Source organism: Neomonachus schauinslandi, chromosome 4, assembly GCF_002201575.2.
Source record: "Neomonachus schauinslandi chromosome 4, ASM220157v2, whole genome shotgun sequence".
In the NCBI taxonomy this organism is placed as follows: Eukaryota; Metazoa; Chordata; class Mammalia; order Carnivora; family Phocidae; genus Neomonachus; species Neomonachus schauinslandi.
The window spans coordinates 15436621-15455706 of record NC_058406.1 but is presented as its reverse complement, the minus strand read 5'-3'; the positions used below and the strand labels follow the sequence as shown (position 1 = coordinate 15455706).

The following is a 19086-nucleotide window of genomic DNA, read 5'->3' as shown; positions in this document are numbered from 1 at the left end:
GGATGAGTGAAATGAGTGAAGGAGATCAAGAGAGACAACTACCAGTTATAAAATAAGTCATGGGTGTATAGAGTATGTGGTGGCTATAGTCAATAATAATTATATCGCAAAATTGAAAGTTGCTTAAAAAGTAAATCTTAAAAGTTCTCATTACCGGAAAACAGTTTTTGTAACTTTATATTTCTATTTTTATTTATTTATTTGTCGGAGAGAGAGAGCACAAGTAGGGGCAGTGGCAGGCAGAGGGAGAGGGAGAAGCAGGCTCCCTGCGGAGCAGGGAGCCTGATGTGGGGCTCGATCCCAGGACCCTGGGATCATGACCTGAGCCGAACGCAGTTGCTTAACCAACTGAGCCACCCAGGCGCCCTATATTTCTATTTTTAAAAAGATCTAGAACACCCAATCAAAAAAACAGGAATAAACCCATAAATTCATAAGATGATTACACAGGAATGAGTGTTTTTGAAGAAAATCTGGCAGGGTAAAGTCGGAGACCGACAGAGGTGGAGGTAGCAGTGTTAGATGGGAAATGGACAAGAAACAGGTCTTGGAGGAGTTGTTTACCTGAGTGTCCACTGCAGCAGGCCAGCCTGTGAAGGGTACTTCAGGCAGAGGGATAAGCCTCATGTGCTTAAGCAGTAGAGTCCATTGTGCAGAGCAGCCCTGTCCAGGAGAGCTTCCGGTAGTGATAGAAGTGGTCTTTGTCCTCGCTGTATGCTCTAGTAGCCAATAGCCACATGTGACTGGCTATGGTGACTAAGGAACTGAATTTTTAATTCATTTCAATTTAAACAGCCACATGTACCCACTGGCTACCATAGAGGGACAGCAGTAGTCTAACGTGAGGTCTCTTCCAATGAAGGATGGTGATAGGGAGCAAGGGACAAATCCTGTCACATTTTATACATCATACCAAGGATTTGGGCTTTTATTCAGAGTATAGATGTAAGCCATTGGAGAGGTGCAAGCAAAGTCATGGTGTGAATAGATTTATGCTTTAAAGAGGTGACCCTGGCCATTGTGTTTGAAATTGGCAGCGACAGAACGGGAATAAGGAAGGCCAGTATAGAGTCTCTTGCCCTGATCTCTAAGAGTAGATGGAGACAGATTTGGGTATATTTTGGGAGCAGGGGTGTGCTGTGGATTGGATTTGGAGCATTTCTATCATATTAGGAATGGCTCTTAGGTAGATCCTGACCTAGATCTCTGGGCATGTCATTAATTTGATTCCAGGATTTTTGGAATTAGAGACTAAACTACATTTTATTTCACGACTGTTACCAAACACTTGGTTTTAGGAAGATAATTTACAGATTATGCTCTTAAGGTTTTGGGTTCTGCTTCACAAGCTGAACTAAGGCCTTTATTTCCTCATTTGCTGAGAAAGTGCAGTTAACCAGTATAAATTTCTGTGTTTCCTCTAAAAGTTTGTCTTTTGTGCCTGTTCGTCTGTGTATACTTTGGTATCTAAAATAGTATCCATGGGGCGCCTGGGTGGCTCAGTTGGTTGAGCGACTGCCTTCGGCTCAGGTCATGATCCTGGAGTCCCGGGATCGAGTCCCGCATCGGGCTCCCTGCTCGGCGGGGAGTCTGCTTCTCCCTCTGACCCTCCCCCCTCTCATGTGCTCTCTCTCATTCTCTCTCTCTCAAATAAATAAATAAAATCTTTAAATAAATAAATAAATAAAAATTAAAATTAGTATCCAGCTTATCTAAGGTTTTAGTATTTATTTTGAGTTTATAACAGTATTTCATAATGTAAAAGAGCATTTCCTCCATCCTTCCTTGTCTCGGTCTTAAGGAAGTATTGTGGCTCCTGTTGTCTGCATGGTTTGATAGTCCTCACGCTAGCTAAAATTTAGAGCATCTTTGAACTTCTGCAAAATAACATCATTGTAAAAGCCCAGTAATAATTCTTCTGCAGATAATGCTTATGTTTATGGTGACCACATTACACGTGAGTAAATCCTAGGATAAAAACTGATATGTTAAAAGAGTACAGGAGCCAGCCTTTGGGTCTCTATCCTCTGCCAGGTCTCTTATCCCCCCAGTGATAAAGCCGCCACACCCTCCATAGCCTGCCCTGCACAGGTCTAACCATCTTCTCGTCTGTGTTTGCATTCAGGTGATGAAGGATTCAGCTCCAGAGCTGAATGTGAGTAGTTCTGAAACAGAGGAGGATAAGGAAGAAACTAAACCAGATGGAGAAAAAGATCCAGATTTTAATCAAGTATGTGTCGAAGCTGCTTTTTATTGTCCTAATTTCCGTCATTCTGAAAGCAGCCACTCCAGGTCCCTGGAAATTGCTCCATCCCTTCCATGGGACATTGGTTCTCAGCTCCCTTCTTTGTTTGCCCTCTTTGCTTAGTTTTCATGGCTTGCAGTGGCAACCCTGATTTCTCTCAAAAAGCCGTGAACTGCATTATTCCAGAATTAATATATTTGTTGCTACTGAGTAAGAAAGGTTAAAATAGAATACAATGATTAAATCTTTTGCTGGAAAAAAAAGACTAAAATGAGATATATATCTTGGTTTGTTGTTTATTCATGGATTATTTAAGTATGAAATCATTAACTCAGTTTCCTTCATTACAAACAAAATATACTGTGGTCTTACTAATGGAGTTTATAGAAGAGATTTCTGCATCTCTTAGTGTTAATCAAATGACCAGTTCAGCATTCGTCTTTCGTATTTCATTATGATAAATTTAATCTTTTTCTCCTAAAATTATCTGTTTTCTGTGTATTTTGTTATGGTTTTCTATCCCACTTATTTGGTTGCTTGATTATATTGTGCATATTCATAGTGTTATTGGAGAAAAGTAACAAGAACAGGAAATAAAGTGGGAATATGGTTGATACAAGGTGTCGGTAAGTTTCAGCTTCTCAAAAACTCAGACCACTGTGTTTCAGGGTATTTTATGGATACCTTAAATTCATGGAATTTCTACTCTAATTAGAGTTTAGGTTTAACAGATGAGACATGTATTTTCTTTCTTTACTGCTAAAATACAGTAGTCAAATTACGGTTAACCTTCTCCCTGAAGGAATAAAAGTGTTAAAATGGCCATGTGCTGTATCTGAATCTGTTACAGAGCAGAACTATCTGGGTTTGTTGGGCTCTCTGTACACACTGATACTATTACTTCATTTTCAACATTAAGAAAGTCTGAAAAGCCCTCTTGACTACAATCTTGGTCTCCCGGAGGTAAATGTTACTTGTAGTTTTCCAGCTGGTACAGAGAGATAGCCCCATTTGTTTTCCATGGTTTGTTGGATCTCCTAAAACGCTCACTGTGAATACCTATGAAAAAGGATAAAATTGCACACTTTGTGCACCACCCTGCTGACCATGATCCGCCACTCATTCAAATTTATGCTTCAGTCAGTCAGCACTGGAGGGCCGCTTTGGTTCAGAAATAGCCAAACTTATACATTTTACAGGAATGCAGACGGAATTTTGATGGGACGTTATCAATACTGTGCTTATTCAGACCTTTGTAGATATAGGTCTTAATGTTTCTTGGGATGGTTTTTGAAATGATCCCTTGATTGGAGTTTGCAAACATATCTTTGTGGTCAGTTTCTAACCGTATTTGTCATCAACTCTTCTCATGTCCCTGTCGCCTCAGACCATCCATCTTGCAAGGCAGAGATCCACAAACTCGTTTGTTTGCTCATTTTGGTTGCTACATTAAAATCCCATGGGTTTTGGGCAGTGAACATATCCACCAGACTTAGGACACTATTCTCTTGCATTGCTTGGCTGGCAGTACGATACTGTTTTAATGATTATGTCTTGGAAGTATGGTTTAATAATCAGTTGGAAATCTCATCTTTTTTTCAAGTCAGTTGTCACTGACTTCATTTTTTGTTCTTCTAGTAAACTTTGTAAATTACTTTGTAAAGCTTGATATGTATCTTCATATTGTCTGTCCTTAGCTTCTGTTTCAAGCTTTGCTTTTCAGCCTGAGTTATTTAGAAAACTTTTTATATTTTCAAGTGATGTAGATTTTTGGGAAGCCAGTTTTTTTTGAATGTCTAGTTTTATTCATTGTGGTTATAACCACAGCAATTTTTAAAGAGTTGATGTAGAATTACTGTTCTCAGTTGTGGAGGACAACAGATTTCATATTTACAAATATGATAGAGAATGATGGGAAACATTGCCTTTTATGCTGTAATTTCTTTTATATATACATTATAATTTTCTCCTGTCTTCCCTCTCCTTGTTTGGATATTGTAATACTCTAGTGTTTTAAATATTTTATCCCTCAAAAAAATCTCGTGTGATCTTTCTTTAGAAGAGGAGATGGTCCCGGAAGAATGTCATGCCTTTCAGAAGTTCAGCATCCTGACATTTTCTTTGTAACGTGTTACGGTATCTCAGTACATGGACAGCATCTGCAATTGCTGATTTAAATCCCCATAATAGGAAATGATGCATCTCCGCTTGTCCTTAATGGGGAGGAACAAATCCCCCTTTTCCCTCTAAGCTAGATCAACCCGGTCTCTTTGACTTTGACCTTTTCTACAATTCAGGTTAATGATGCACCCAGTGTTGGATATCACTTAGGTAATGGAAAGCTGTCTAAAAGCAGTGGGCTGTTTTTTGTCAGATAAGTTGGATTTAAATTCTGTGGGTTTGTTTTGTTGTTTTTTTAATTCTGGGAGAAGCTTTTAGACCCATTTAAAATAAGAGCCATTAAAAATATATATATCTTGCTCAGTGTGTAGGGATTTGTTATTTGGTTGTGTTTTATATGTCTAAAGTAAAATTTTATTTAGTTGTAGATATTTTTATTCTTCCTAGTTGTGGGACTTAGGTGCATCTTGACCTTTCCTTTGAACATTTGAGATTGGGGAAAATGATTAACTTTTTATTTATTTATTTTTAACTCCCCTTCCCACGTAACTTACTCTTCACGAATCTTAGAACCCCCTGTGTATCTCTGTAGACTCGGGGCTAGAGCTGAACCTCACTTTGCGTGGCGCCTAGCCAGCGGGTGTCCCCCTGAACCAGTGCTCTTCTGGGCTTGCGTCCTGATCCTCCTCTGCTTCGTAAATCTCTGGAGCTCTGTTAGTAATGAGTATGTGGCATCTGTGTCCATAATGACCCCTAAATCGCTCTGCTCATGCACAGCTAACACTCAGTGACAACTGCCGAAACCAGAGCCAGGGCCTGGGGGTTACCTCATGCACATTTAATTAAAGCAGGGGAAAAAAATGTTTAAGGAATCTTGTTTCTCTCATTCCTTGGCCTGGTTCACAGAAGACTCTTGACGGTTAACCTCCTTATGAGGCTTTTATGGGAGTGTTGTAGAAAGACATTTGGTCCTTACCTATCATTTTTTTCTGAAGACTGCTGCATTATGAATTCTGTACCCATATGTATGCCTGTACATTTTGCCAAATTCTCTTTAGGTAGATGGTGTCCATCATGACTTCTCACCTCTAAATACTTAAACCAACATAAATAGGACAGTGTCCTATTATCCGGACTCAAATTTTTCGAGGTACCCCAGATATGTCCAAAATGATGTTTTCCCCTCAAACTAGCATGCCATCAGGGTATACATTTACTGTATCTAGAACATTGGTCCCACCTCCTCACCCCCTTTCTTTTTGTCTTTGACATTGACTAGACACCAGTTGGATTTCTTACAGATTGTCCCATATCCTGGATTCAGCTGATTGCCTCCTTATATTACTGATGTTCCTTTGTTACTCTGTTCTCTATGTTTTCTGTCCACTGGAAATCGGATCTAAGTGTTTGATTAGATTCAGGTGTAACAGTATTGCAAGAATATTTCACAGTCGAAGCTATTTCGTGATCCTGTCAAGAAGCACAATGTGTCATCCTGTTTTTAGTTAAACCAAGTTTGATGTCTTTATTAATACTGTCTTTTGTTTTAAAGTTCTCAGCTGCTTCTACTTAGCTTCCATGCCATTCTCAAGGGAAGAAAATGTTTAATATGAACGTTAGGATTCAGGTTGTTTATGAATTAAATTTAGCAATCTTAAAGTTCTTTAGTTTATCATATATGTGTTTTTCTGATTTAAGGTCAAACATAACATTTTGCTCTTAAATGTCCTTTTTATAAAATTTTTTTCTTTTTAAATCCTGGAGCTTGCATGCAGTGAGAGAGGTATAGCTCACTTATCCTCCCCCCTCCCCACTCCCACCCCCGCCCCCGCCGGTTTTCTGTAAGCCTGCTATGTAAGAACCTCCGGGGAGTTTCTACTCATTGTTGACACTGAATTTCAAATGGTTAAGGAACCAATAAATAAACCAGTTTTGCCTACCTGATGTACTTAAGAGCATGGGTCACAGAATGGATAATTTCAGTGCTTTGTTTGTTTTGGATCTTTATTATAGAGCAACGGAGGAACAAAGCGGCAAAAGATAACCCATCAAAATTATATAGCCTATCAAAAGCAAGTCATTCGGCGCAGTATGCGACATAGAAAAGTTCGTGGTGAGAAAGCACTTCTTGTTTCTGCTAATCAAACATTAAAAGAATTGAAAATTCAGGTGAGGAAAATACAACTTTTGTTTAAGTATGCTCTGAACCTCGACTTTCATGAATTCCTGCTTTCCCTTATGTTTATATACGTCTGTTTTCTTTCATCGTCGGCCATTTTAATCTCTGTATGCTCATAGTATCAATCCATTGAGAGGGGATTCTTTTGATTTCACAATAATGCCTAAATTAAAATAACTCTTTCTTTTAGAAAGACTTAAAGTTTTCAAAATAGCCGGGAATCAGGGGAACCTGGCTGGCAGTAGTTGGTAGAGCATGTGACTCCTCAGGGTCATGAGTTCAAGCCCTTTGCTGTGCATAGAGACCATGTAATTGAAAAATAAATTAAAAAGTTTTTTAAACCAGACAGAATAACCAAGAATATTTCTATGAAGGTGAGAGTGGTTCGGATTGTGAAAACTTGAGCAGGTTCTGAGTAGCTTTCCATAATGAGAAACAGAGCCATTTAACTTGTTGCATGCCAAGGTTGTTCCAGAATCATCGTTCCGTCGCTTTATCATGCCCTGTGTTTTCCTTTGACCCCTTGATAGGTATTCGAGCCTATTACCAAGATGTGCTGTGAAACGTAAAGGGAATTAAAAGACAGCTACTTGACTGTTGATTCACTCCAATGAGTCAGGAATTCTATCACAATATTTTTGGTGTTAGATAAGTCTCCTTGTTAAAATTTTAAAGTTACCTTTACCACCTCTCTTTATGGAGTGGTGTTTTCCAAATTGGTTTTTAAAGATTCATTTTAGATCTTTTCCTCCCCATCCCTTCCCCTGCCGTCCCCCAAACAAGCATTGGTTTGCACATCGGTTCAGTGAATGCAAGTAGGCATTATGAAAATACTTCATGATTTTGTTATTTCTTGGTATCAATACAAAAGTAGTATAAATGAGTGTGGCAATGGTGTGTCCCAAAACCTAGGCAAGAGGGGCTGATAAGTTCAAGATGTCCATGAAGAAAATCTGGCCCCTAATCTGTTTCAGGCACTGATACATATCCAGCACTGATACATATCCAAAAAGTTGACCAAACTTCCCTCTTTGCTACTTTCATGTGGCATAGTTTACTGGTTCTGCATTTTTTCTTGCTGCTGATATTTATCATTGTAATTGAGGCAAAAATACAGGCTTCCTTTGAGGGTGTTATATGTTCCAGATTGTCCTGGGAACAGTATTTCCCTTGGTTGAACCCGTGGCTCTGAAAATAAAGTGTTGGCATAATATCTTCACTCTGTTATTGTACCTTTTACATCTAAGAAAGCTTGTTTCTGTCACCGGCTTTTTGCCTGTCAGTGGTAAACCTCGAACATTCAAAACCTTTAAATTACAAAAAGAGCCCCTGTGGATAAAGACACTCAAAAAGCCTGTGCTGCTTTCTGCGTTTATTATGGACTACCATTTTTGAAGAACAAATCAAAAGTCAGCAGAAATATCCTCTGTATAGGAGCATGTTACCTGCACCAAGCTGCTGTTTGAAGTGAGCCACAGTTCAAATGAGACCCCCGATGTTCTCTTCCTGGATGGGTCCTTTGCATTGTCCTTCCTTCCGCCCCCCCCACCTGGGCTTTGAAGGCACTGTGATCCGGAGTCCAAACAAAGGGCAGTGAAATGTAATTTTCCCTCGCTGCCCAGTGGTGGCGGCTTTGAATCCTTCCACTAGACGTGACCTTTTGCCTGGCAGCCTGGCCAGCATTGGGGTTTGTAGTGGGTAGGAGCGTGACCCTCGGTTAGTGGTGGTCATGAGTTTTTGTTGTTTTTTTTTTTAAGTATGTAATGCCTTTTTTTTTTATGTTTGATGGAGCCTTTCCTCTGAGGGATATTACATTTCCAAGTTAATAGGAGGACAACCTTTGTAAAATTGTAAATGTTTTATTCTGGACAAGCCCACTTACAGTTTCTTAAAACCTTAAGAAGCTTGCTTTCCCTGATTATTAATTCATCCACCTCTGATACCGTAAAGTAAATGGAAGTACAATTGATCCGTCTCCTTTCACAGAAGATGTTCGGTGTTTTAATTGTATTATTTCATTTTCCCAAAGATAGGTTTTGAGCGGGTGATGTTGCCTGCCGTAGAGAGGAGGAAATGTTGGCCCAGAGGTTAAATGGCTGGCAGCTGAAGCCACTGCCCCTAGGTTTCCTTATTTTAGCCCCCCGCCCCTCCCCCCCCCCACCCGCCCTGTAGCAAGCAGTCCAGAGCCACTCCCCGCTAGGGAACAGGGCTCTCGTTGTTCCTCGTGTGCTCTGTAGATCAGGGATGCTCCACCTGCTTGATAAACAGGCCCATATAAGAGTGATTATACTCAGGCGTTTTTATGGTTTGTGAATTACTGTACCGAAGGCCTCCATGCCTTTTATTGTCCCATTCCCTCATTCTGAAAGAGTGTTTTCTCCTCACTAGTGAGTACTTGTTTATCTTCCATGGCCCCCCTTCTACAGACCTGTCTATGCCTCCAGCTGTCCAACCGACTCTTTCCTCTGTCCTCCCCAGATCTGACATGTGCCTTCTGCCACCATCTAGGCTACATTGTTCTGCCCTCGCTCTCTGAACCCCTCCAGGGTGGGATTACTCACTTTTATATTTCCAGCATGGAGCTAAGCATTCAACTCATGGTGGCTTCTTAATAAAAGCGTCATTAGTTGTTGAATGAAGTTAATTAAATGTCCTTGTCTGTGTCCTCAAAACATAAAGTACTGAGCATCAGCCCCTCAGTGAGTGTGCTCGAGGCCGGAGGTATTTGCTTTGTCCACCCTCATGGGGTTTTGGGATGTGAGCAGGCGTTCCTGCTGTCCAGCAGCTGTGACATTGCCCACGTTAAGTTGGCCCTAGACACCTCCACTGAAACTTTCTTTCTCTTTGTTAACCCAGGGCTGGTTACTTCTGCCTGTGTGCTGGGCTGGCTTTGGTAGAAGTGTCCTGGTAGTACTTCCTACTCACCAGAAACGCGTGTATCAATGCACAGGCAGATCATTGATGATACCAGTGCACGTGAACCACAGATCCATCTCTGGCTTTTGTGTTGTGTGTGTGTGTGTGTTTTGTTTTATTTTTTTAAGATTTTATTTATTGACAGAGCGCACGAGCGCACACACAAGCAGGGGGAGCAGCAGGCAGGGGAGAAGCAGGCTCCCCTCTGAGCAAGGAGCCTGCTGCAGGTCTTGATCCCAGGACCCTGGGATCATGACCTTGAGCTGAAGGCAGATGCTTAACTGCCTGAGGCACCCAGGCATATCCCGATCCATCTCCGTTTGTTTTCCAGGAGCTGTTATCCTTTTGCTAAGTCCAGTTAAGATTCTGACCTAACAGGGGCGCCTGGGTGGCTCAGCCGGTTAAGCGTCTGCCTTCGGCTCAGGTCATGATCCCAGGGTTCTGGGATCGAGCCCCGCATCGGGCTCCCTGCTCCGCAGGAAGCCTGCTTCTCCCTCTCCCACTCCCCCTGCTCGTGTTCCCTCTCTCGCTGTGTCTCTCTCTGTCAAATAAATAAATAAAATCTTTAAAAAAAACAAAAAAAAAAAAAAGATTCTGACCTAACAGAGAGGAGGCCAGTGTTGTTATCCTTGTTCTTATTTTTCTGTGTGCCATTATTAAAATCACATTTCTGGGCGCCTGGGTGGCTCAGTTGGTTAAGCGACTGCCTTCAGCTCAGGTCATGGTCCCGGGGTCCTGGGATCGAGTCCCGCATCGGGCTCCCTGCTCTGCGGGGAGCCTGCTTCTCCTTCTCCCTCTCCCACTCCCCCTGCTTGTGTTCCCTCTCTCGCTGTGTCTCTCTCTGTGAAATAAATAAATAAAATCTTTAAAAAAAAAAAAATAAAATAAAATCACATTTCTGGTCATGATCTTCTTGGCTTGGAAAGCTCTTGGGCTCTATTATACACACAGTTGGCTCAGGTCTGCTTCATCTTTCCAGAATCAGAGAGTAGAGGAGTACTCTACTAGTAGAGTGTGTGTAAAGGTAGAATAGTTTTCCCACATCATGGATATTGGTGCAATAAAACATATATGTCATAAAATACATGAAGCATTGAATAAGTTATGAAGCATTATAAAATGAGTACTCTTTTTAAAGATTTATTTTAGAGGGGGAATGGGCAGAGCAAGAGGTTTTTTTTTTTTTAGATTTATTTATTTATTTGACAGAGACACAGCGAGAGAGGGAACACAAGCAGGGGGAGTGGGAGAGGGAGGAGCAGGCTTCCCACGGAGCAGGGAGCCTGATGCAGGGCTCGATCCCAGGACCCTGGAATCATGACCCGAGCCGAAGGCAGACGCTTACAACTGAGCCACCCAGGTGCCCCACAGCGAGAGTCTTAAGTCGACTCCACACTTAGCGCAGAGCCCGATGCAGGGCTCGATCTCACAACCCTGAGATCTCAAATGTGTGCTGAAACCAAGAGTCACTCAACAGACTGTGCCACCCAGGTGCCCCTAAAATGAATATTCTTGAACTCACCCTCCCAAGTTACAAATTAGAACTTATCATTGAAGGTGCCTGTGTGCTCCTGTCCAAGGCCAGCTCGTCCTTGCCTGCCCACTGGTAATTACTATCCAGAAATGATAAAAATAAGACATTTTTGTGATGTTGAAAAAATGTGTATTATGCATAACAGTGTTTCTGAATGTATTTACTTTTTTTTTTCTGAATGTATTTCATTTTTAACAACTGGCTTGAATTAGGATGGGGTATATGGTCCCTTAAGAAATTCCTATTTTGGTTCCAAAACAGAGACAAGACTATTTAAGAATATACAGCAATCTCAAGGGCTGAATTATACAATCTAGGCTTGCTAAAGGAATTAAAACCGAAAGAAGAATCTAAATGGCCTGCTGGTTAATTTAAAGATGGTCTTATGAAAGAATTTGGACTTGACTTGACAAAAGAATGTGGTACCTGGGGGCATGATGAGAGTGACCGTGATTTCCTTGCCCAGGACTTAAAACCAGAGGAGCTGTCAGCATGGTCCACCCTCTGCTCCTTCAGTTTGCCCACACCCCCCGCTCTAGGGGAGGCGGCAAGGTGCTCAACAAAAGGATCTGGGGGGGGGGCACCTGGGTGGCTCAGATGGTTGGGCGTCTGCCTTTGGCTCAGGTCATGATCCCAGGGTCCTGGGATTGAGCCCTGCATCGGGCTCCCTGCTCAGTGGGGAGCCTGCTTCTCCCCCTGCTCATGTCTTCTCTCTCTCTCTCTCTCTCTCTCTGTGTGTATCTCTGTGTCTCGAATGAATAAATAAAAAAATCTTAAAAAACAAAAAACAAAAGGATCTGTGGGTATACGTGTTCTCTAGCAGATCTCCTAAGGATGTTCCCAGATATGCTGGGATTATAGTCTCAGTGGGCGTGTAGCCAGTGGGCTGACTGTAAAGAGTAGTATCTTTCGTAGTCTGAAGACTTATTTGTTTTTGTTTTTTTTTTAAGGAATCCATGTGTTCATTTATTCAAATAGGGTGTAAGTCTCAGTATTTTGCCTTATACAGACTTTCTTTTGTGTTGGCACAGATCATGCATGCGTTTTCAGTTGCTCCTTTTGACCAGAATCTGTCCATCGATGGAAAGATTTTGAGTGATGACTGTGCCACCCTCGGCACCCTTGGCGTCATTCCCGAATCTGTCATTTTGTTAAAGGTAGGTAACGGCTCCTTACCTGAGGAGATTCTGGGAGGTTTTGGTGACCTGCACCCATGTGTAACCTACTAGTGACAGTGGTTAAGATCGCCTCTGGGCCTCAGCAGGGTGTGCTAACAAGCGAGTGCCGTGGGTTTTTGCTGGCTTCGGGATTCTCCGGCTCTGGCTGAGCCACAAGAGACTGAGAGGAGGTCCAGATGTCGTTGGTTCTTGTGGGGTTCTCATAATTTTTGTTAAAAATAATAGATATAGATTCAGCCTCTGCCCAAACTTCTGGATCAGCAGAATTACTTAACCGTACTTCTGTTAAAGCATCCTCTCTTTTCCTTCATCTTAGAAGTACCAGCCAGTCAAGGTAGGAAACAAATATAAGACACGAGGTTTGGCCACAACAGTCAAAATACTTTTGGTTGTGTTAATGGGATTCTTGTCCAGGCCATGGAGATTGACTTTGGGTAGAGTGGATTTAGGAGAGGTAGAAAGTGTTTTAGAAAGGAGGGGTATCTGAGAGGTTGTCAAAGAAAAAAAGCCATTGAACTGGCCTCGCTTAGCCCAGTCCTTGCCGTACTCCCTCCCTATGGGCTGGATTTCATCGCTTCCCTTTGCCTCTGGTTTCTCGGCTAGAAGTATCCCCACTGTGCCAAACACCCCTGCGTCATGCGGTAGAAACTTTGTCAGGTTTTTGAACTGTGAAATATATGCTTTTCATACCCTGGAGCCTTAGTTCTGGGGAGATCCAGTTAGGCCCTGAAACGAGGAAGCACATCCATACCCACTCCTCCACATATCCGCGAACCCTCCTCCTACCACCCGCCCCCTCCTCCTGTTCCCCTTTTGCTTGTCTTGCAACTGTAGGTTCTGTGGAATTATTTTGAAAACCTAAAGTTGCCAAGTCCTTACGGACCCTACTAGGTCCAAAATTCTCGCAACAGCCCATTTTAATCAAAGGGCTTGCACTTTAGGCGGGTAGCTAGAGCCCACGCTGGTCATTGGCCTCCACCCGTGCTGCCCACCCTGCCACAAGCTTGCACTCTGTGCTGGCTTCCATCCTGCAAAGGCAATGGGTGTTTTGTTCCTGGTGGTGAGGAGGGACACAGATGTCTTTTTAAGCTAACCTATTTTTAGGGAACCAGTCTGACTTGGTTTCCACCTAACTCACTCTGTCACCATCACCGCTGGCTTCCTAGCTCATATCATTTCAATCTGCGTTTAGTAATCTCAGGGGATCTAAACATTTCCATTTCGAAAAGTGTTTTTAGGAGCAGGAAAACAGTGCCACAGATAATGTACAGTTTTGAAGGTGATGGGTCTAGACCTACGTTGTGGTTGGCAGCGGCGTCCTCTGTGAGTCTTGGACATCGCTGGCTGTGCCCGAAGCCCGTTGTCTACTAGTGCTTGCATCTGTGTCCGTAGCCAGACACTCGTCGCCTCCTGGTCCCGACCCTTGGGGTGAGGTTCTGGCCTGCTCCTGCTCCAGGCTCCCGCTCCCCGAGGTTTTGAATTGTCTTTCTTTGTCTTCCTAGGCTGATGAGCCAATTGCGGATTATGCCGCAATGGATGACGTCATGCAAGGTAAAGACAAACTTGTTGGAGGAATTTCTTGCTTAACTCGTTAGAATGAGGGGGCATTATACCTAATGCAGCTTTTACTTTTAACTTTGAAAAAAGTTCTACGTGTTGATAGGGTGGGGTCTTACAGCATTTATCTTAGAAGCTCAGAGAAAGAGAAAGGTGCGTACAAAAATTGGGGAAAGCTGAGAAGAGTAGTAATTTTTTTTTTTTTTTTAAAGATTTTATTTATTTATTTGAGAGAGAGAGCACATGAGACAGGGGAGGGTCAGAGGGAGAAGCAGACTCCCCGCCGAGCAGGGAGCCTGACGCGGGACTCGATCCAGGGACTCCAGGATCATGACCTGAGCCGAAGGCAGTCACTTAACCAACTGAGCCACCCAGGCGCCCCGAGAGTAGTAATTATTTAGCTGACCTGAGGAAACCGGCTCACAGCTAAGTCTGCAGATGGAAGAGGTCTGCAAGAAGCAAAGGTCATTCAGATTGCGGAGCCTGCGACCAGAGGGAGGGCGACCGCTCACAGCCCCTCCTTTGACAACCCGTCATTGCTCCTTCCCCCACCTGTGCCTGGTGCCCACCGAGGGTGTGCGTCTCCGCCCTTCAAACTACTTAAACCACAGAGGCGAGAATGAGGCTGTTCGTAGCACAGAGGGAGAGTACCCCTAGCTTCTTTTTTTTTTTTTTTTAAGATTTTATTTATTTATTTGAGAGAGAGAGAATGAGAGACAGAGAGCATGAGAGGGAGGAGGGTCAGAGGGAGAAGCAGACTCCCCGCCGAGCAGGGAGCCCGATGCGGGACTCGATCCCGGGACTCTAGGATCATGACCTGAGCCGAAGGCAGTCGCTTAACCAACTGAGCCACCCAGGCGCCCAAGTACCCCTAGCTTCTTGTTCAGAAGCTGGCAGCCACCTCTACTTCCCACGCAGGAGGGAGGAGATCCCACTCGGGGGATAGTGGCCAATTCAAGGAAGTCACCGCCACATATCTATTTTTATAAAGTGGTTCATCTTCCAGGTACCCTTCAGGGAAGCCCCCCCAGCGCCCCCTGAACAGAGTCCTCACACTTCAGTAGGTAGGAGGGGCAGCTCCAGACCACCATGCAGTGGAGGATTGAAAGCATGGAACCGAAAGTTGTCTATCAGCAGACTAAAAAAGAAAAAAAGGAACCCAGAGGAAGCAGTTGATGCAGAAAGCATAAGGAAGCTTAAAAATTAACTATACGTAATACAGAGAGACCACATAGCCAGGGGGCTAGATAGAAGGAACATTCAGAGAACAGAAGGGGATTCACGAAATTAAAAACTGATTGCACCAAGGGCGTGATACCATAAGTGAAAATCTAGGGATGGGAGGATCCTAAAAGCATCCAGAGATGCAAAGGAAAATGAGTCACATTCATAGGATAAAGAGTCAGGAGGAAGACAGGTGCATGGAGCTGTGCCCACAGGCTTCTGAGGAAAATTGAATTCCAATCAGAATCTACATCTAGACAGACTTTATTCTGCCCTCACATGTGATGGCTCTTTGTGAACACATGTGAGGTCTCAAAACACTTCTCTCCCGTGCAGCGTTGGCCAAGATACTGTGGAAGGGTGTGTTCCTCTGAAGCAAGAGTGTAAGTCAAGAAAGACTGGAATGGTGGAACAAAAAAGTAGGGATCCAACATAGGAAAAATGCCCTAGAAGATGGTGAAGGGAAATCCCGGAAGAGAAGCTCTGTGGCAGGTGGCGTGAGCATCCCCAGTCCAGATCACAGCTGGGGGCAGAGGGTGTCCATGGGGCAACATGAAAGTGACGGGTGGCTGTCTCGAGGTTTGCACGTTTTTAAAAGAGCTTTTGCTTGAATTGGAGATGGTACAGAGAAAATGGAAGTCATAAATAAGGTAGCAGTTACCAAGACCAAAAAAAAAAAAAAAGTCCTACAAAACAGGAAATATAACCAAGGTCCACAAAGGGGTTCGACTGTGAGCCCTGTTCATGGAGTTGCATACCGGAGACCCACTGGCTTGAAAATTATCTCTATCTGGATGATAGATGGGTTAGGGGGCCGGTGGCACATAAGAGCTGGTAGAAGAACTAAATGTGTATCTTTTGTTGAGGAAGTTAGTAGATACCATCTAAAGTTAGGAAGTAACAATGTAGTTGACCCTTGAACAACATGGCTTTGAACTGTGCAGGTCCACTCATACGTGGTTTGTTTTTTGTTTTTTTTCAATAAGTGTACGTACAGCACCGTTAAATGTATTTTCTCTTAAGATTTTTTTTTTTTACATTTTTCTCAGGGCACCTGGGTGGCTCCGTCGGTTAAGTGTGTCTTGACTTCGGCTCAGGTCATGATCTCAGGGCTCTGGGATCGAGGCCGAGTCTGCTTTAGGGTTCTCTCTCTCCCTCTCCCTTTGTCCCTCCCCCACTTGCCCTCTCTCCCTTAAATGTTTAAAAAAGAATAATAACATTTTTTTTCATTAGCTTACTGGATTGTAAGAATACGGTCTATAATATATACAAACATACAAAATTTGTGTCGCATGACTGTTCTCAGGAAAGCTTCCAGTCAACTTATAGGGGAATCCAAAGTTAAATGCAGATTTTTGACCGTGCAGTGAGCCATTGCCTCCAGCCCCGAGTTGTTCAAGGGTGAACTGAATAAGCATATTATCTGGAAGTAAAGTGCAGAAGAAAGCGCTGCCCGACTCTGAGGTGGTTCATTCTAGAGTGTGGGAATGGAGGGAGGCGGGGGAGACCAGCTCCAGAGGGCATCACATGGCTTTCTCCAGGCCTACCTCCCCTGGTGTCCTACAAAAGCTCTCTCTAGTTACAACCATTCCTCTACTGTATTTGACTTTTCAAATAATGGACGTGTGTTGCTTTGATGAAAATAAAACAGAAAGACTTCATTCTCACCCAAAACTTCAAAGGTAATCATTATGGGTGAGTAAGGTAATTAGAAGTTATTTTAAACTTTTTGTCTTTAGGCATTGAAGTGACCTTACTGTTGTCTGTCCCAGCAGTCTTTTCATTTTGGAATTATTTTTTTTCTCTGTCTCTTTCTTTTTTTCTAGTATGTATGCCGGAAGAAGGGTTTAAAGGTAAGTTACATTTGTCATGCTTTGTTCATGAATGTCAGAGTCCTACTGTAATTTTCTCTTAAAGCGAAGGCCATAATTTGATTTTAAAATTTAATTCGATCTGAGTCTCATGACTGAAATTAATTTTAGTTAAATGCATTTTTTATTCAAGCAGCTTCATTATCTTTTTCAGCACTCAGGCCTGAGATAGGGCCTGTGTGTTCACAGTATCTCCTGCCAGATGTCCATTTTGCTTTCCCTTTCTCATTTGGAGGGGCAAGGTTGGGGGATTAGCTACTGGCATTTCGACATTTTTATTTGCCTGTTCCCCGTTCCTTCTATCAGTCTCATCTTAGAGGAGAACAGTTTGTGTATCACTGGTAAGAATTAGAGGAAAGGAATTTGCTGCATTATATCCAGTTCAGTGAAAAGGTTTCGTCAGTCTGTTGAGAATCCAGGCATTTCTTGGATTATTACTTTGGATGGAGACACAGTGGTGTGTTGTCCCCTCATGGCCACTATAGTCGTGTACGCTAATAACATTTGTTAATTTGTCAAATACAGACCTTTGGTATTTACAGATTTAACTGTTGCCATCTTGAATCTTTTTGGCCTACTCCAGAGGTCCGTAGCAGCTTGTGATTTTGCCAAGGAATGAGTTTGCATCAGATATCAGGGGTTCTTTGCTAAAGCAAATGAGTGAGCACAGCTACTGGCCTAAATAAAGCCTTCCTGTCAATGCAGCTTTGTTGTCTACACGTTACCACTACAAAGAAACTCCTGATGTGGTTAAAACAAAACAAAACAAAGCAAAAAATTTCTTTATGAGAAACGGCCATCAAATGAAAGCATCAATAAAATCTGATTAACGTGTGTGAAGATAACGCGTAGGAACATGGCTTTCAGCAGAAATGTGATTTAGCTGAAAGCCTGGAGTCTGCTGATATTTTTCCTTGTCCTTCAACGTCAAGGGTCTGCTGTGCTTATTTGTTAAATTGGATATTCCCTGTTGATGATGCGTTCTTGGCAAATGGAATACATGAACTCTTAATTTTCAGTTCACAACTGTACCTCCACGTGTGTTTCTTTTCCCAGGTACTGGTCTTCTTGGACATTAATCTTTTGAACACTTGCTGACTTCTAAAGAAATGACCAGAAGGGAAGAGAGAAGTTTGGCATGTTAGGGCATTACTGAAAAGGTGGATTTAAGAATCAAACCATTCTATGACTCTTCCAAAAGGCAGAGAACTATTCCGAAGTGACTGTCCCAAATGCCTTATGTCAAATAAAGCAGATTGCACTGAAGGACATCAGACTTGAAGGAAATGTTTCAAATTTTATATTTAAGGGAGGGTGGTGGGCGGGAGGGGGCAAGTACAGATCGAACCAGTTTAGTAGCAGTAACAGTAAATCATGTTTACATATGAGATTTATAGTCACGGGAGGGAATAAAGTTCTGTTATATTTCCTTGCTCGAGTTTCATACCAGATGCATTGGTCCATAAAGGATTTGTATCACAGTAGATGGGACAACATTCTGCTCTGAACTAAAAAGTAATTCTTTAGAGACATAACCTGCTTACCAATACCTGTCTTTGATTCATATTTTACTTTCAATAAAGCATGAAAGTGAAGAACTTGCTGTAACTGTGGAACAGTGTCTTCAGATTAGCCTCCTCTCCGCGTCGGCTCCAGCACACCCATCCTACACACAGCCCACCGGTCCCTCTCTTATTGTTGGGGCAGGGACGAGGCACCTGCCTGTCCCCTGCAGGGAGCGAGGGATGGTGTCTGGGCTTCAGTGCCTTGGCTTCCTGCATTCAGGAAGGATGGTGAATGTGTAGACCTGTGATAGCACCTTCCTCCAGTTTGGCTCTTTATTCAGAATTGGGAAATCGAGTATACCTTGCACTTCTCAAAAATCTGACCATCTTATAAGAAGAGTATGGTGGACTGAAGTACGTTTGGATAACATAAGTTTTTTTATAAAAATTTATTCTTCCCATTCTCCAAGTCTACCGTTTCTTGGATCTCGCTTCTCTTTTTGAAAGCATTCCTTTGAAATGCCCAGAAAGGAGCTTTTAGATCACTTTGTTTAAACAAGGGGAAAAAAGTGTATGGATGGGGTGTGTTGTTTATCCAACTCAGGATTATTGTTATTAGTAGAACATAACCGAAACAACATTCTTAAGAATATTGGGGGGTGGGTTTAAATGGGACTTAAGATAGTGGGTTTCACTGTTTTCTGTCGGGTGTTATGTACATGTTTGGGGCAGAGATGCTGACTCAGGCATCTCTCT

General features: G+C 42.7%; 1 protein-coding gene across 4 annotated transcripts in view; it reads left to right on the top strand.

The window, feature by feature from the left end:
* Positions 1 to 18428, top strand: part of USP48 (ubiquitin specific peptidase 48) — a 98023-nt gene extending 79595 nt beyond the window's left edge. For 2 of the 4 annotated variants that reach the window (XM_044914410.1, XM_044914408.1), the window contains 6 exons: positions 2126 to 2230; positions 6380 to 6535; positions 12027 to 12152; positions 13676 to 13724; positions 16781 to 16807; positions 17882 to 18133. In XM_044914410.1, the coding sequence (XP_044770345.1) occupies positions 2126 to 2230; positions 6380 to 6535; positions 12027 to 12152; positions 13676 to 13724; positions 16781 to 16807; positions 17882 to 17904 (486 nt within the window). In that variant the 3' untranslated portion in view covers positions 17905 to 18133. Of the gene's footprint in view, positions 1 to 2125; positions 2231 to 6379; positions 6536 to 12026; positions 12153 to 13675; positions 13725 to 16780; positions 16808 to 17881 lie in introns of all 4 variants that reach the window. The other 2 variants (XM_021684103.1, XM_044914409.1) reach the window with 2 other exon arrangements.
* The last annotated feature ends 658 nt before the right edge of the window (positions 18429 to 19086 follow it).